The 16,388-nt window shown below is 46.3% G+C and overlaps 1 protein-coding gene across 1 annotated transcript; it reads left to right on the plus strand.

Moving 5' to 3' along the window:
- Positions 1-224: 224 nt before the first annotated feature.
- On the plus strand, positions 225-1,494 carry LOC124695984 (solute carrier family 25 member 44-like). The gene has a single exon (XM_047228780.1). The coding sequence runs from the start codon at positions 225-227 to the stop codon at positions 1,212-1,214; it is 990 nt and encodes a 329-aa protein (XP_047084736.1). The 3' UTR covers positions 1,215-1,494.
- The last annotated feature ends 14,894 nt before the right edge of the window (positions 1,495-16,388 follow it).

Consider the following 16,388-nt stretch of genomic DNA (forward strand, 5'->3'; position numbering starts at 1 on the left):
GGAATCGCCCTCCGCCACGCTGCTTCTCACCTTTTCCCGACTCACGCTTCACCGATCCCAACTGCTGCTCCTCTGCCCTCGCCGGCCGGAGAAGGGAACGGCCGGACGGCTTGCGCTCTGCGGCCGAGGACATGGTCGCCGTCTGATCCAGCTGCTTGGATGCGAGGTTTTTTCGTTGGGGTTTCTCTGGTTGGTGGTGGTGTTAAGGATCTGAGATCGGAAGCATGAGCTTCAGCGTCGCGGGCATGGAGGAGGAGCGGTGCGCGGCGGCAGCGGCCGACGAGATCCGGCGCCTGCCCGCCGAGGTGAACTGGGAGATGCTCGACAAGTCCCGCTTCTTCGTCCTCGGCGCCGCGCTCTTCTCCGGCGTCTCCGCGGCCCTCTACCCGGCCGTCGTCGTCAAGACGCACCTGCAGGTGGCCCCGCCCCCGCAGGCCGCCGCCGCCACCGTCCGCGCCATCCTCTCCCGCGACGGCCTCCGCGGCTTCTACCGCGGCTTCGGCGCCTCCCTCGCCGGCACCGTCCCGGCGCGCGCGCTCTACATGGCGGCGCTCGAGGCCACCAAGAGCTCCGTCGGGCCCGCCGCCGTCCGGCTCGGCGTCTCCGAGCCCGCCGCGTCAGCAATCGCCTCGGCCGCCGCGGGAGTCTCCGCCGCCGTCGCCGCGCAGGTGGTCTGGACCCCCGTCGACGTCGTCAGCCAGCGCCTCATGGTCCAGACCTCCTCCTGCTCCCGCTACGCCGGCGGCGCCGACGCGTTCCGGAAGATCCTCGCCGCCGACGGGGTGCGCGGGCTCTACCGGGGGTTCGGCCTCTCCATCATCACCTACGCGCCGTCCAACGCCGTGTGGTGGGCGTCCTACGCCATGGCGCAGCGCCTCGCGTGGCGGGTCGTCGGCGCCGACCGCTCCGAGAGCTACCCGGCGCTCATGGCCGTGCAGGGCGCCAGCGCCGCCCTCGCGGGCGGCGCCGCCGCGCTCGTCACCATGCCGCTCGACACCGTCAAGACGCGCCTCCAGGTCATGGAGACCGACGGGATGGCGCCAAGGCCCACGCTCGGGAGCACCATGCGCGGGCTGCTCAAGGAAGGTGGGTGGGCTGCGTGCTACCGTGGGCTCGGGCCGAGGTGGGGATCCATGTCGCTCTCCGCCGCCACCATGGTCACCACCTACGAGGTCCTCAAGCGCCTCTCCGCCAAGGAGGGCTCACTCGGCTAGCTACATCCTCCTCCCTCCTCCCTCACCCGCAGTCCGCAGCGTCGTTCAACCAAACTAGAGATCGATCCGTGCTGGCCAGTAAATTAGTTAGGATTCCTGTACATATGCTTAAGATCTTTCGTTTCATTTTCTCGTTCCGGTTTATCGATCTTCTGGTGCTTGCTATAGAGGGAGGGATGGCTAAGAACAAGCACTAGAAGGGGCTCGGGTTTTAGGATGCCGAATTTTGCTGGTTTTGCCATGGAGGCGACGCTGCTTCCGATGATGATGATGAAAAATTAGTAGCTTAAGGCCTTGTTTACTTCTCTCGTATTTTTCTTCCCAATAGGTATGGGGATGGGAGGGGATTTGGTGTTCACCCAATCGCTCAAATACTCCTCCCCAAAATATACTTAGTATGATGGAGAGTTTTTGATTTAGGCAAAAAATGTGGGGATGGGAGGGGATATCTCGGGATTATGTCGTTCAAAACCGGAGAAGTAAACGAACTAGTGGGGATTTTCCGGGATACGAAATAATCCCCTCCCATCCCCAAAAATACCCTAGAAGTAAACAAGGCCTAAATGAAAGACTTTCAGTCTCAACTATCTTCGTGTTGATGCTATCTATAGTATGCTACCTGCTCTATCCTAGTGTGATGTCGATGACAACCTAACTGCCTACTCTGTTTTCGTGCTAGTTGCATCACTATCGTCGCTTTGCTTCTCGGAATGAGGTGACTTGTTGTGCATCTGTGGCCGCTTCTTTTCATCAGTTTCCTCGTTAGTTCGCTCTTGCGGAGTAGGGTTTTAGGACAGTGAGAGTGCCATCTTACTATTCCCATGGAATCGAATGATACGCATCTCGAATGAACTGATATGTGTTCCACAAGACACTACACGACTACTCAGCAGCCCTTCAACTTGGTTTACTGAAGAAGAGAAGCACACATCGCCTCCATGTGTTCCTGACTACGACTCGAGCTTGGGAAACTGTGCAGCGAGCATAGTAAAATACGGCAATTGGCAACTGGTAAAGGAAGACTTTGAAAGAGCTGTAAATATCAGGCGGTAGGTGCTGATGCGCGCGAGACGTGCAATTCAGGATATGATAAGCAGGCCAACAACACATATCAATTCTGCTCCCTGTTCTCACACAAACACAAAATTCTCTTCTGTTCATAGTCAGCCCGAAGAATTCTCGAGAAACAAGCCACTACTACAACTGCAAACGGGACGAAAGCGACAACCCATTATTATTCAGAACAAAAAAAACTGCTCAAGATATTATTTCGCGTGTCGTATCCTGGAGAGAAAATGGGGACTCGCGTGTCAGATCATCGCATGAAGACGATGGGCAGGGTCGCTTTATCGCCGTGGGCCGTGGAGTGGAGTGGCCTCTGTCTGCCGGCTTGCGTCCACGTCCAAAACGTACCCGATCGGGTTTGGTAGGTGGTGTGAGGTGGGGCCCACCGGACAGTGGCGCATGGTGCGCATCGCTTTGTCCGCCTCTTGGCCGGATCTCGTACAGTACGTTCTGGTACAGTTGAGATGAAAATGTGAAATGGATGGATGGTTGATTGGGGATGCGATGTCCTCCACTGTTGTTTCGGGTGCTCCTGGATGGATGGTTTGGAGTTTTGTGCCATTCTGCCCGGCGGCAAGCCATGGTCTGAAACGTGAAGATCATCCAACTCCATTCCTGCTACACGATGCTCCCTCGTGTGCGTGCATTCTGCATTGGTGCTTGGCCGATGCAATCGGACCGCGGGTGTCTGTTCCTGTTCGTGCGGACACGTGACCCGGCGGCCCGATCCAAACAGACCAAGAGACACGGACCAACCCATTTTCGGACTAAATTTGATCTAAAAAATACGGCGAGACGGATATGGTCCACACGTTCCTTTGTCCTCCTACTGTCCAGCCTGCCAAGTTGCTAGTCAAACAAAATCCATAGGGTAGTTAAACAAAGCCCATAGGCGCATGCGCCTGCTGTCACCAAACATGCCCGGATGAAGGAGTACTAGATTTTGTTTTACCATATTTTTTAGGTTTTACTTCTTATTTCGTAAAAATTACTATGTTCTTCATTAGTTTTACTACTATAGTTTCATGGCATTTACTACATCCTCCATTAGTGCACCAGATTATCCATGACATTTACTGCATTTTCGTTAGTTTTACTATATTTTCCATGATATTTAAACTGCTCATAGCAGGAGTAACATAGCTAGTAACATCACACATCTCAAGGCATTTTGGTGACATGGCATGCTAATAAATGAAGAAAGAGAGTGAGGTGGTAACTAGCTATGTTATCATAACATCACACACATCAAGACAAAATGAGTCTACAAAATAATAAATGATACAATGCATGACACTATATATAAGTTACTACCCACTATGAAGGTAGTAACCTAGACTAGTAACATGACATATATTACTAGTCTAAGTTACTCCCCACTATGACCAGCCTTACTACACTTTCCGTTAGTTTTACTACATATGACATTACTAGATTTTTTATAAACTTCACTAGTTTTTTTACTTGATATATTTATTTTGGAGGGGATGAAAAATTGTAGTCAACGAAACAAAACGGACACATTTTACGCCTAAAAATAGTCGGCACATTGGAGATGTCCTTAGCTGATTACCCTACTCATCAGTTCGGAAAATTTGGTGGTCGATGAACACCAATTCAGCTCTGCTCACTTGCCCCTCTTTTGCTGCTATTTTGTTATCCTAGTGACGAGATGAAAGCAGTAATAGCTGCAGATATGGCAACTGGCTTCTAAAATACGAGTGGCCACACGGAGCTGACGGTTGTCATGAACCATTCAAAGCTGTTCGAAAAACATAAGGAGAGGGAACTGACTCCCAGAGCGAGTCAAGAGACCATTTCTTGCAAGTCTGGTCCTGATGTTGATCCTCAACTTATGTCTTCTGATCGGTGATGGTCACTGCATGGTGCATGCGTTTCTTGCCTCCCTCCCAGCGTCTTGGGGATAGTCAATGAAAGCATCAGCAAACTCTCCAAGGATTCTTATCACTGTCCCGGCACTACACATGCTCTCCACAAACGACGTGTCTACTCCCTCCATCCACAAATAAGTGTACATGCGGGTTTTTTCAAGATAAATTATAAAGTGAAGTAAAAAAAAAATATTGGAAACATGTATCTCTTCTCTTTAATTCTTCGATCTCCAATAAGCTAAGTGCAAGTAGAAAACAAGAAGAATATGTGCTTAATATTATTAGATTTAATTTTCGTGCGATGAGAGAGAAGCAATTAAAATGCATTGGGAAGATATGAGTATATTCTTTTTTGTTCAGTTTACAAGATATCCACTTATTCAAGAACGGAGGAAGTAGGGAACACACCTGTTCCTGTCTACGCGCCGATCGTGTGGACAATATCAAGCAGATCGTGTCACGCCCTTGAATCCATGGTGCGCTTTTTCTCCATTCCGTCGTTGCTGATGCTTGGCCAATGCCCATCACGCACTAATTGCACGGCTTACTTAGGTGCCGTGGCCGTGCCAATTTTTCTCCATTGCCCATTTGCCATATCCATAAGGAAGCTGACTTGAGACAGTAATAATAATTTATTTACTCCACTGCGGGTAAAGCTAGAAATTGATTGCTTATTTCCTCCTATAAACCAGTGCATCCGGCATGCTGCTATTGAACAAGTCGAAGTTTACTTTTCACTCTGCGAATGGGGTTTTGGAATTAGTTTAATTGTAGAGTAGCATGAATCCTGGAAGGATTCAGTGTGCCCTCTAGAATAACCCAAGTGGACAGATAAATATGGTTGTTGTTTTTCCTGCACACTGACACTATGAGCGCTCGCGCTAAAAGGGTGGACCAGCAAATGTGGTCAACCTTGAAGATAGTGAAACCAATCTCCATCCACCTCACTCTGATTTAATAGTATTGCTATATTTACTTGGGTGCATGTTCATCGCATCATTCTTCTAATGATATGACCCTATTATTAACAACATCTAATATTTATGATTAGGAAACCTTGATCATCGGTTAATCAACAAGCCTAGTTATAAGAGAGGATTTACTAGAAAATCTTGCTTGTGTTGACACTCGTTTTGGGCCGATGGATAGTCAAGAACATAATTCCGCCGTGACAGATGAAAATGGATAATACGTAATTGAAAAGATTCACTCGGTGAGTTTTTATTGCTCATTTAGGAGAAACCATGTCCACATATGTCAAGTTGTGCCATGATCCGGTTTAATAGCCGATTATGCTAGTAGTCAAAGGTGATCTCGAGGATCGATATATGAAGGCTTCCACTAGAGCTCCTTTAAGATGACCTCGAAAGAAGAAGTGATATAAACGAAAGTTATGCGTATCATCAAAACAAGCAAACTTACCATAATGTAAAACAAATTTTGTGTGAATACGAGTCTCAGTACCTAGATTAGGAACTCAATCAGAAACTACAATAAAAAAGAACATCAGTTTGATTTACCATTGTGAGGTGACCAAATGTAGCCTTATCGTCCTCCCTCTATTGCTAAAGTTTAGAGTGAATTGAGGATTGTTAAGAAATTGTTTGCTTAACATATAAAATTAAGAACAGAAAACAATGGTTGGAAACATTGTTTTGTAACAATGCAATGTTAGTGGCAAAGCAAAGTTTCGAACCCGGGTGTTGAGCACGCGAGAGGGTGAGGCTTGCCGCTGGGCTGTGCTTTTGATGTTGATTAGTATTGTGCATCGGTCTTATTTATTTGCTTTACGCACGAGATCTGAAAGAAAACAGCTGGCATCTATTCTGTTCAACGTGGTTTGGATAGTTAGTATTTAGTTGCTCCTTTGTTTCGATCGATATTTCTTCTTTTACATATATGCTAAATACATGTTAGAAGTTTGTCTAAATTTTAATGTATCTAGGCACTCTTTAGTCTATAAGTATATATAAATTTAGGCAAATCTCTCATATCTTTTTATAGACGGTTCCTATACTTTTTTGGTATGTTTCTCACAGCTTTATCTTCTTATTTTGCTTAATTTTTTTGTTGCCTTTTCAAAAGTATGTTTAAATTTTTTATTTATGATTCGATTTGTTTATTTCATTTTCAAAATGGCTCTATGAGTGCGGTCTTCCCTATATATTTGGGATATGTTTCTCGAACACTACGGTTTTTTGTTTCCTATGTAGTTCAAATATATTTCTCAGATGGTATCTAGATAGTAATGGTTTATTATTTAATTTACATGGTTCTCAAATTAATATTTCTCTTACCGGTGGCGATGACAATGCTGAAAGTGTATCTTCCGCAGTGAGTCTTGTGAAAAAAAAGTTGAAAAATAGTATGGGTGACGAGTTCTTGAACCATTGCTTAGTGACATTTATCGAGCGATGGGTGTTCATTAATGTAAGTGATGCCATAGTTGAAACTGTTATGGCAATGCGAGACCGTAGATTGAAAAAATGATGTAATTTTCTGGTTGTGCTATATTTTATTATGTAAGGCTCATTTTGAACTAATTATATTGTAATTATGAAAATTTGATGTATCTATTGAATTTCAACGTTCACAACCGATTTGTATTTGAATAACTTTTTCCACGATTAAGGTTGTGTAATTTTTTTTCGAGGTGTGTGAAAGAACATCTCTCACATTATGTTTTGTGTGTTTGATGTCAATATATGTGATACACTAATGTTTGTTTAAGTGGTACAGGGATTACATAGATATTTATTCATGTGTGTTGAATTTGATCGTCTCGTCAAAAGAAATCGGAAAATGTTGGCCGAGCCGGATAATCCGGGCCGGATATTGTTGAAATATCCGGCCCCCGATTTTGGCTAAGTCTCTGAGGAAAAGCAGCGCAGTATAGGGGCCGGATTTTTGCCCGGATATTGTCCCGGTATTGTACCGGGGCCGGAATATCCGGGCCGGATATTTTGGAAATATCCGGCCCCCTCGTTTTTGGCTAAGGACTGGAAGAAAATCAAGTCTGGCATGGGGCCGGACATTTGGCCGGATAAAGTCACAGTTTTGTCCCGAAGGCCGGATTATCCGGGGGGGCGGATTATCCGGCCCTTACTTAGGCCGGAATATCCGACCCCCCGGAAGCTGCAACGGCTCATTTTTGAGGGGAGGTATAAATACCCCTTCTTCTACCTTGGTTGCTTGCTCAATCATTACACAAGAAATCTGCCAAGCCACCTCCATTAGAGCCACCTCAAGAAACTCAAGATTTGCAAGATCTCCTTGTAAGGGTACATTGCCCCTATGTGTGGTTTTGGTAATTAATGACAACCCCTATGGACTAATGTTTTCATTGAGTATATATGAAGGAATATTCCATAGGTACTACTTGTACTCCATGTGTTGGATTCAAGTATGGATGCCATGAAGATAAAGGTATATCTTGTGTATTGGCATCAAGATCATCGGTATGAAGATACATATGTGATATGATCAACAAGAAGAAATGAAGATGGAGTTCTTATGTGGAACTCAATATTAGCCATGCTGTATGAGAAGATACAAGGATTGAGTTGGGCAAGTTCAAGATGAGAATCTCAAGTGGATCACATGCTTGAAGCTTGCCGTCCATTTGGTGATAATGGACATGTGAAGATGTGCATCAATGGAGCTTTCCCATCATAGTGTATGGGGGAGCATTTGTGAGTCTTCACGAAGCAACATTGATCAAGTGTGGCATTCCGGCTTGTATGGAGCTTGAAGAGCTATCATCAAGATCAAGCGGGATGCGCAAGGCAAAGGTATGGCTTTGCTAGGTTTTCCTTTTACCGGTCTCAAGGTGGTTGATGGGAGACCGGATTATAGGATACATAGCCGCACTATTAAGAGGGGCTTTCGGTTGGGTAACTTGATCACATCGTCTTAGGGAGCTCAATCCTTTGCATACTTTGCATATCCTTATTGCTTCTTGGTGTTTCTCTGTGTGAGGTTCTTGAGCTTGTTGCTAGCTTTACAACAAGCCCAAGTTCATCGAAAACGGAATCCGCATGCATCTTCTATTGCGTTTTCGAGTTTGGACGTCTTTACCGTTTCTTGACGGTGGGAGACTCCCTCTCTAAAATCATCTAAAAATGTTATGGGTTCTCTTCGTCGTTATCTTTCCAACAAAATTGGTTTCATGTCAATCGGAGTTCGGGAGCAATAGTTATTAAAGAAAAAGGAAAGATGAGAAAAGAATAAAAAAAGAAAAAGAGAAAAAGGGGAGGGAGCCGGCCGGCCGACCGGCCCAGCAACCGGCCCACCCGGTCCGCGACCGGGTCCGGCGCTGGTGCCATCCGGGCCGCCACCCGGGGCCTTTTGGCCCAAGTCCGGTCGCAGGCCCGGTCCGTGACCGGCCTGCCCGGCACAGGCCCCGGTCCGACCGGCCTCGCCCTCAGCCCGCGGCCTGGCTGGCCTGGCTGCCTCCCCGGCCCAGCCGGATCCGCACCGGGCCGCCTCCACGCGCCAAGGCCCACGCGGTCTGCCTCTCCCCCCCACGCGCCTGTGGCGAATCGGCCGCCCAGCGTGCTGTGCACCGCTCCCGGTCGGTGGGCCGGTCCGACCGGACAGGCCACCGGCCTCTCCGGCCCAGGATCCGGTCGGCCGGCCTGCTGACCGGCTGGGCGACTTTTTTAACTCGTTTTTGAGCCGATTTTCACCTGTTTTTTTCTCCAACGGTTATTTTTCTCCCTAGACTATAAATAGCCCTTCTTCCACCTTGAGCAACTAGTTCTTCCCCTTTCTTCACCTCCATTGTTGCTCTTGGAAGAACTTGCTCTCCCCTTTGATTCCTCCCATAAATCTTGCTAATTCTTGAGGGATCTAAGAGAGGAGATCTAGATCTACACTTCCACCAAACCGTTTCTTCTCTAAGTGAGGGAATCTCTTGGGATCTAGATCTTGGAGTCTTTGGTTGACTTTCCCCCTTGTTCTTCCTCTCCAATCTCATCCTAGCATTCGTTGCTTTGGTGGGATTTGAGTGTGAAGGACTTGAACACCTCCGGTGTTCTTGCTTTGCATCATTGCATAGTGTTGAGCTCTCCACCACGATTTGTTCGAGTGAGAGACCGTGAGCTTGTTACTCTTGGAGGGTGACCTCCTAGTTGGCTTGGTTGGTGTCCCGGTGATCTCTTCGTGCAAGATTGTGATGGGGCCCGGGCTTCTCCTTCGTGGAGCTTGTGAAGTGGTTGTGGAGCTTGCCATCTCCGGAGCGGAGGAAAAGCTAACCATAAGGAAAGGGCCATTATCCTTCGTGGGTGTGGTTCGGAGAATAGGGTGAGCCTTCGTGGCGCGGGGAATCCTTCGTGGGACCTCCACTCCTCCAAACGTGACGTACCTTGTTGCAAAGCAAGGGAACACGGGAATACATCCTCGTCTCCGCGTGCCTCGGTTATTTCTATACCCGAGCTCTCTTTCCTTGTGATAGCCATCGTGCTTGAAGTACATATATCTTGCTATCACTTGTGCTACATATATCTTGTGCCTATCTTGCTTAGCTCTAGTTGCTATTGTTACACTTAGTTGAGCTTAGCATATTTAGGGTTTGTGCTTGTAAACTAAACGATAGTTTAATTCCGCATTATTACAAGACAAATCCGCAAGAGTTTTCAATTGCCTATTCACCCCCCCCTCTAGGCGACATCTCGATCTTTCACTCCTTCCTCCCCCAACCAAAGCTCTTGATCTTTGGAGATTCGAAGGAGAAGACACCGATCTACATCCTCACCGAAGCGTTCTTCATTTCCCCCTATCTTGTTTGAGGGATCTCATGCTAGTGTTCCTATTTGGTTCCCTAGTTGATTTGTTGTTGATGTGTTGTTGTTGATTGTTGTATTGTTACAGATTTGGGAGCCTCCAATTTGGTTGTGGATGTGTGCCCCAAGAACTTTGTAAAGGCCCGGTTTCCGCCTCGAGGAAATCCCTTAGTGGAAGTGGGCTAGGCCTTCGTGGCGTTGCTCACAGGAGATCTGAGTGAAGCCTTCGTGGCTGTTGGTTTGGCTTGCGTAGCAACCACACTCCTCCAAACGTAGACGTACCTTGTTGCAAAGGAAGGGAACTACGGGAATCATCGCGTGCTCCACTCTCGGTTACCTCTATCCCACTCTATCTCCTATTGCGTAGCTATACCTTGCTTAGTTGATATCCTTGTCATATAGGTAAATTCACTTAGTTGCATATCTAGAGAATTTACCTTTTGTGTCAAGCCTAAATTGAAAAAGAACTAAAAATTGGTTAGCACCTATTCACCCCCCTCTAGGTGCGGCATACGATCCTTTCAATTGGTATCGAGCCTCGGCTCTTATTTCGGGCTTAACCGCCTAAGAGTATGCCGGACGAGGAGTCCTCGGAAGGGGCCGCCAAGACGGTCTCCATGGAAGACTTCAATTCGTTGAAATCCTCCATGGAAGCCCAAATGGAAAGCATGAAAAAGATGATTGCCGAGCTTTTGGCTCCGGCCCCTCCCAAGGCTCCTAGTGTAGAGGTAAAAGACACGGGTGCGTTAGATGAGGGAGAGGCTTCGGACTTACCCTCATCTACCAAACCCGTGGAAGGTGATAACTTAAACACTATCACATCTCCTAGGGGAACTAGTGGAGGTGAAAGCTACAATCGAGTAGCTCCACCTTTCCTATCTCCCGATATACCGGTTCCCCATCCCCATTTGAACATTCGGGCGACCCACCTAAGTTTTCTATTGATAATTTCGATACTTGGCAATTTGAGTTCCGCTCTCATGTTTGTAGTGGCTCCAATGAACTATGGAGAATCATCTTGGAGGGCTTCAAGCCATACAACCCCGACAAGTTGACTAGAAGAGAAGCGATTGATAGTCAACTCAACAACACCGCCTTACACATGATTCAAACTAGTGTGGGGACACCGGAATTGCATCGTGTCCGGAACTACACCACCGCCAAGGAAGCTTGGGATGGCTTGGCCGCTAGTTGCATTGGAAGTGAGAGCACAAGGAGGAACAAGTATAATGCTCTTAAGAATAAAGCCGAAGGGTTCATGAGGCTACCGGATGAAGATCATGAAGTCATGTATGGAAGACTTCTCACCGTTGCCGATGCCTTCCGGCTTATTGGTGCCACCCACATCAATGACACTTGGATCAAGGAGAAGTACATTGAATGCATGATGCCATTTGTACCCATTGATGTCAAGACTCTTGTGGGGAGGGAATGCTATTCCTCTCTCACCTCTCAACAAGTCGTGCACGAGATGCAAGCTCTCAAGGTGCTTGAGGAAACCTCTCATGATTCTCGCAATCGTGCTCTTGGGATGGCAAAAGGTTCCAACCTTGCCTTGGTGGTCAACTCCGTTGAAGAAGTGATTCCTCAAGAATCTTATAGGGCATCTTGGAGTATGTCCTATCCGGAAGATTTGCAATGCCACTACCATGATCACATGGCCTTCCATGCCAAATCCTTTTGGGTTGATCCCTCCAAGGCCAAGGAAGACAACATCAAGAGGAACAACAAAAGTGGGTTCACTAGCTTTGGTCCAAAGACAAGATCATGCTACAATTGTGATGACAAGCGCCACTTCATTGCCGAATGCCCCTATGAGAATAGAGAGCTTCATAATGGGAGGCTCATTCCCAAGGACAAGAGCAAAGACACAAAGGGCAAATATTCAAAAGCCCCCAACAAGAAGTTCTACAACAACAAGACCAAGAAGGGCAAGAGGCCCTCAAGAGTTGTGCTAGTAACAAGGGAAGAATATTCATCCGATGAAGTTGAAAGTTCTAGTGGTGATGAAGATGAAGAAAGCTCAAAGGAATTGGCCGCCATCGTCACCACCAACATACCCTCTTCATCTCTCTTTGAATCTCCCAATGAGAACCCTCATATCAAGAATGCACATTGCTTCATGGCAAGGTCCTCCTTGGACACACCTATTGTGCTATCAACTCAAGAAGAGTATACCTCCGGAGATGATGATCTTGATGATGAAGAAGATGCAACCTCTAATGGATTGGTCGCTCTTGCCTCCCTCTCCACTAACTCTTCATCACCAAGTGAATCCCCCAATGAGGTCATTCATGTGGAGGAAGAAAGTTGCCTCATGGCTCAATCCTCCGAGGTATCATCTCCTAGTCCCTCTATGCCTATCATATCTAGTGATCTAGGGGTTGATGATGCTAGTCTAAAAGTGAAACAAGAAATGCTAGATTTTGATGATTTCATTCTCAACCTACAAGGTAACACTAAAAAGCATGTTTCAAACCTCATGGTTCGTTTAGCTCAACAAAGTGATATGCTTGAGAAAAAGGGTCAAATAGAGAGAGAAGACTCTCTCGAAATCCATGCTCTTAAAAATGCTCTTGAGGAAAGTCAAGAAACTATAGCTTCTCTTGAGGAGAGGCTAGAAACTCTTGAAGAGCCTCAAGATAAAATTAACAAGCTCACTAAAGCTAGAGATCTTGCTAGAGCTAAGTCTAAAGTGCTTAAAAAGGAAAAGGCCCAATTTGAGGTTGATAATGAGAAACTTGTGAAGGATCTAGATGAACTAGACAAAGCTCACAAAGCTTTGAAGAGTGAATTCACTCTCCTATCCAAATCCTATGAGCAACTTCAAATTAGGCTTGCATCATATGATGTGCCTAGTTCCTCTACTCCTCTATGTGATCATGCAAATATTGTTGAGGAAAATGCTAGGTTGAAGGATGAACTTGCTAAGGCCTCCTCTCCCCAAAGTAAACTTTCTTTGGATGGTCTTTTGAGTAAGCAAAGATCAAACAATGGGAAGGAGGGCCTTGGTTATAATGCCAAGGCAAAGAAGGCAAACAAGCAAAAGGCCAAGCCCGCACAAGAGAAGAAGAAAGACGTCACTAATGGTGAAGCCTCCAAGGGCAAAACCATGAATGATGATGATGCGGGAATTGCTAACCCTCACTATGTTTTATTTAAAGATTATTATGGTGATGTTTATGCTAAATATGTTGGCCCATATGATGGTTATGTTGCTTGGTCTATTTGGGTCCCAAAGACCCTTGTTGCTAACAAAAGAGGACCCATTGCGAAATGGGTACCTAAATCCAAGAATTGATCTCATGTAGGACTATGCCGCCGGAGGTTCAAAATGGGTACTTGATAGTGGATGTACAAGTCATATGACCGGCGGCAAGAACCTCGTCAAGGAGTTGAGGCCTAACATAAATGATATCACCGTCTCCTTTGGCGATAATTCTACATCCGAGGTATTGGGTTTTGGCAAGGTTGTGGTTGCACACAACATTACTCTTGTGGATGTCATGCTTGTCAAAACCCTTGGTTACAATTTGCTTTCCGTTTCCGCCCTTGGCAAGATGGGTTTCGCCGTCTTTATTGATAATGATATTGTGGTCCTCTTGTGGAGCAAGACTCTAAAAGTCGCTTTCGTTGGGTATCGCGAACACAACTTGTATGTGGTGGACTTTTCGGGGACCACCACGACAAGTGCGATGTGCCTATTCGGAAAGGTGGACGTGGGTTGGTTGTGGCATCGCCGCCTAGCCCATGTCAACATGAGAACTTTGCAAAGTCTTCACAAGGGGAACCATATTGTGGGACTAATGGAAAATGTGTCTTTTGCCAAAGATCGTGTTTGTAGGGCTTGTGTTGAAGGCAAAATGCATGACTCTCCGCATCCAAGCAAGACCATTATCTCTTCCAAGAGGATCTTGGAGCTCCTTCATGTGGATCTCTTTGGTCCCGTTACTCATGCAAGTCTTGGTGCGAAGAAACATTGCTTGGTGATTGTCGATGACTACTCAAGATACACTTGGGTCTACTTTCTCAAGACGAAAGATGATACTCAACAAATATTCATTGACTTTGCTACCGAGGTGCAACGCCAACACAACCTCCTCATTATGGCAATAAGAAGTGACAACGGCTCCGAGTTCAAGAACTACACACTCAATGATTTTCTTAGTGATGAGGGGATTCGTCATCAATATTCCGCTGCTTACACCCCTCAACAAAATGGTGTTGCGGAGAGGAAGAACCGGACTCTTATGGATATGGCAAGGTCTATGATGGCGGAGTATAAATCCCGCTATAACTTTTGGGCCGAAGCCATCTCCACCGCTTGTCACTCCTCCAACCGGCTCTATCTCCGCAAGAGCTTGAACAAGACTCCATATGAAATACTCACCGGGAACAAGCCCAATATCTCATACTTCAAGGTGTTCGGGTGTAAGTGTTTCTACAAAATCAAAGGAGTTCGTTTATCTAAATTCTCTCCTAAAGCTTTGGAGGGTATATTTGTTGGTTACGGTGCCGAGTCTCACACTTATAGAATCTTTGATATAGCCTCCGGGATTATCATTGAATCTTGTAGTGTGAGGTTCGAAGAAAATGATGGCTCCCAAGTGGGGCAAGTTGATGTTTGTGCGAGGTGATGAAATACCTCAAGATGCCATAGTAAGAATGGGTGTGGGATTTTTCCGCCCCATTGAGGGACACGGTGTGGCGTCTCGGGAAGAACTATGCTCTACCACGGTGGAGCCCTCATCTTCTCAACATCAACAAACCCTACCTAGTGAAGCAAATGATGCACCAACCCAAGAACAAGAACAAGACCCTCCCTCTTATGTGCAAGATCAAGGACAAGATCAAGGTCAAGATCAACCAATCATTCATAATGGCTCCAATGAGGATCCAATCAACTCTTGCCCTTCTCCGAATAGTGTTCAAGATCAAGCACATGAGATTGAGCAACCCCAAGCAATTGAGGAAGCTCAAGTTCAAGGTCAAGACGGGGACCCAAATGATCAAGTTGATCAAGTGACACCTCCAAGGCCTAGAAAGACCAAGGAGGAGATCGAGGCCCGTCGTCTAGCAAGAAGAGAAAGGAACCTCGAACTTCGTGGACACACTCATGACAAGGTTCTTGGTGATGTAAGGGAAAAGGTTTCCACAAGAAGGCAATTGGCGAACTTTAGCCATCATCATGCTTATATCTCCTTAGTGGAACCCAAGAAAGTATTTGAAGCCCTTGAAGATTCGGATTGGTTGGAAGCTATGCATGAAGAACTCAATAACTTCAAGCGCAACAAAGTATGGACTTTAGTTAAGAAGCCAAAGGAGTGTCGCAATGTTATAGGCACTAAATGGATTTTCAAGAACAAGCAAGATGAGTTTGGAAATGTTGTGAGGAACAAGGCAAGATTGGTGGCTCAAGGGTTCTCTCAAGTTGAGGGAATTGACTTTGGAGAAACCTATGCTCCCGTGGCTCGCCTTGAGTCCATCCGTATCCTTCTTGCTTATGCTTCGCTTCATAACTTTAAGTTACAACAAATGGATGTGAAAAGTGCTTTTCTTAATGGTCCTTTGCATGAAGAGGTTTATGTTAAGCAACCCCGGGGTTCGAGGATCTCAACTTTCCTAACCATGTCTACAAGCTTGATAAAGCACTTTATGGTCTCAAACAAGCTCCTAGAGCTTGGTACGAGCACCTTAAGGAATTGTTGGTAGACCGTGGGTTTGATGTTGGGCTAATCGACCCCACTCTTTTTACTAAGAGGGTCAATGGGGAGCTTTTCGTTTGCCAATTATATGTTGATGATATTATATTTGGGTCTACTAACAAAGCTTTCAATGATGAATTCTCAAAGCTTATGACCGATAGGTTTGAGATGTCTATGATGGGAGAGATGAAGTTCTTCCTTGGTTTTGAGATCAAGCAATTGAGGGAAGGAACCTTCATCAACCAAGCAAAATATCTCCAAGACAAGCTCAAGAGGTTCAAGATGACCGAGATGAAGGGTGTGGCCACTCCTATGGTTACCAAATGTCATCTTGCTCTAGATCCCAATGGTAAAGAGGTGGATCAAAAGGTATATCGCTCCATGATTGGATCCTTGCTTTACATTTGTGCATCTAGACCGGACATAGTGTTGAGTGTTGGTGTGTGTGCAAGGTATCAAGCTTCTCCTAAGGAGAGCCACATGATAGCTCTCAAGAGAATCTTTCGATATTTGGTTGATACCCCAAGATATGGTATTTGGTACCCCAAAGGCTCAAGTTTTATTCTCAATGGTTACACCGATGCGGATTGGGCGGGAGACAAGGATGATAGGAAATCAACCTCCGGGGCTTGCCAATTTCTTGGTAGGTCCTTGGTGTGTTGGTCATCTAAGAAGCAAAATTGTATATCTCTCTCCACCGCCGAAGCCGAATATGTTGCCGCCGCAAGT

The sequence above is a fragment of the Lolium rigidum genome, chromosome 3, assembly GCF_022539505.1.
Source record: "Lolium rigidum isolate FL_2022 chromosome 3, APGP_CSIRO_Lrig_0.1, whole genome shotgun sequence".
Taxonomy (NCBI): domain Eukaryota; kingdom Viridiplantae; phylum Streptophyta; class Magnoliopsida; order Poales; family Poaceae; genus Lolium; species Lolium rigidum.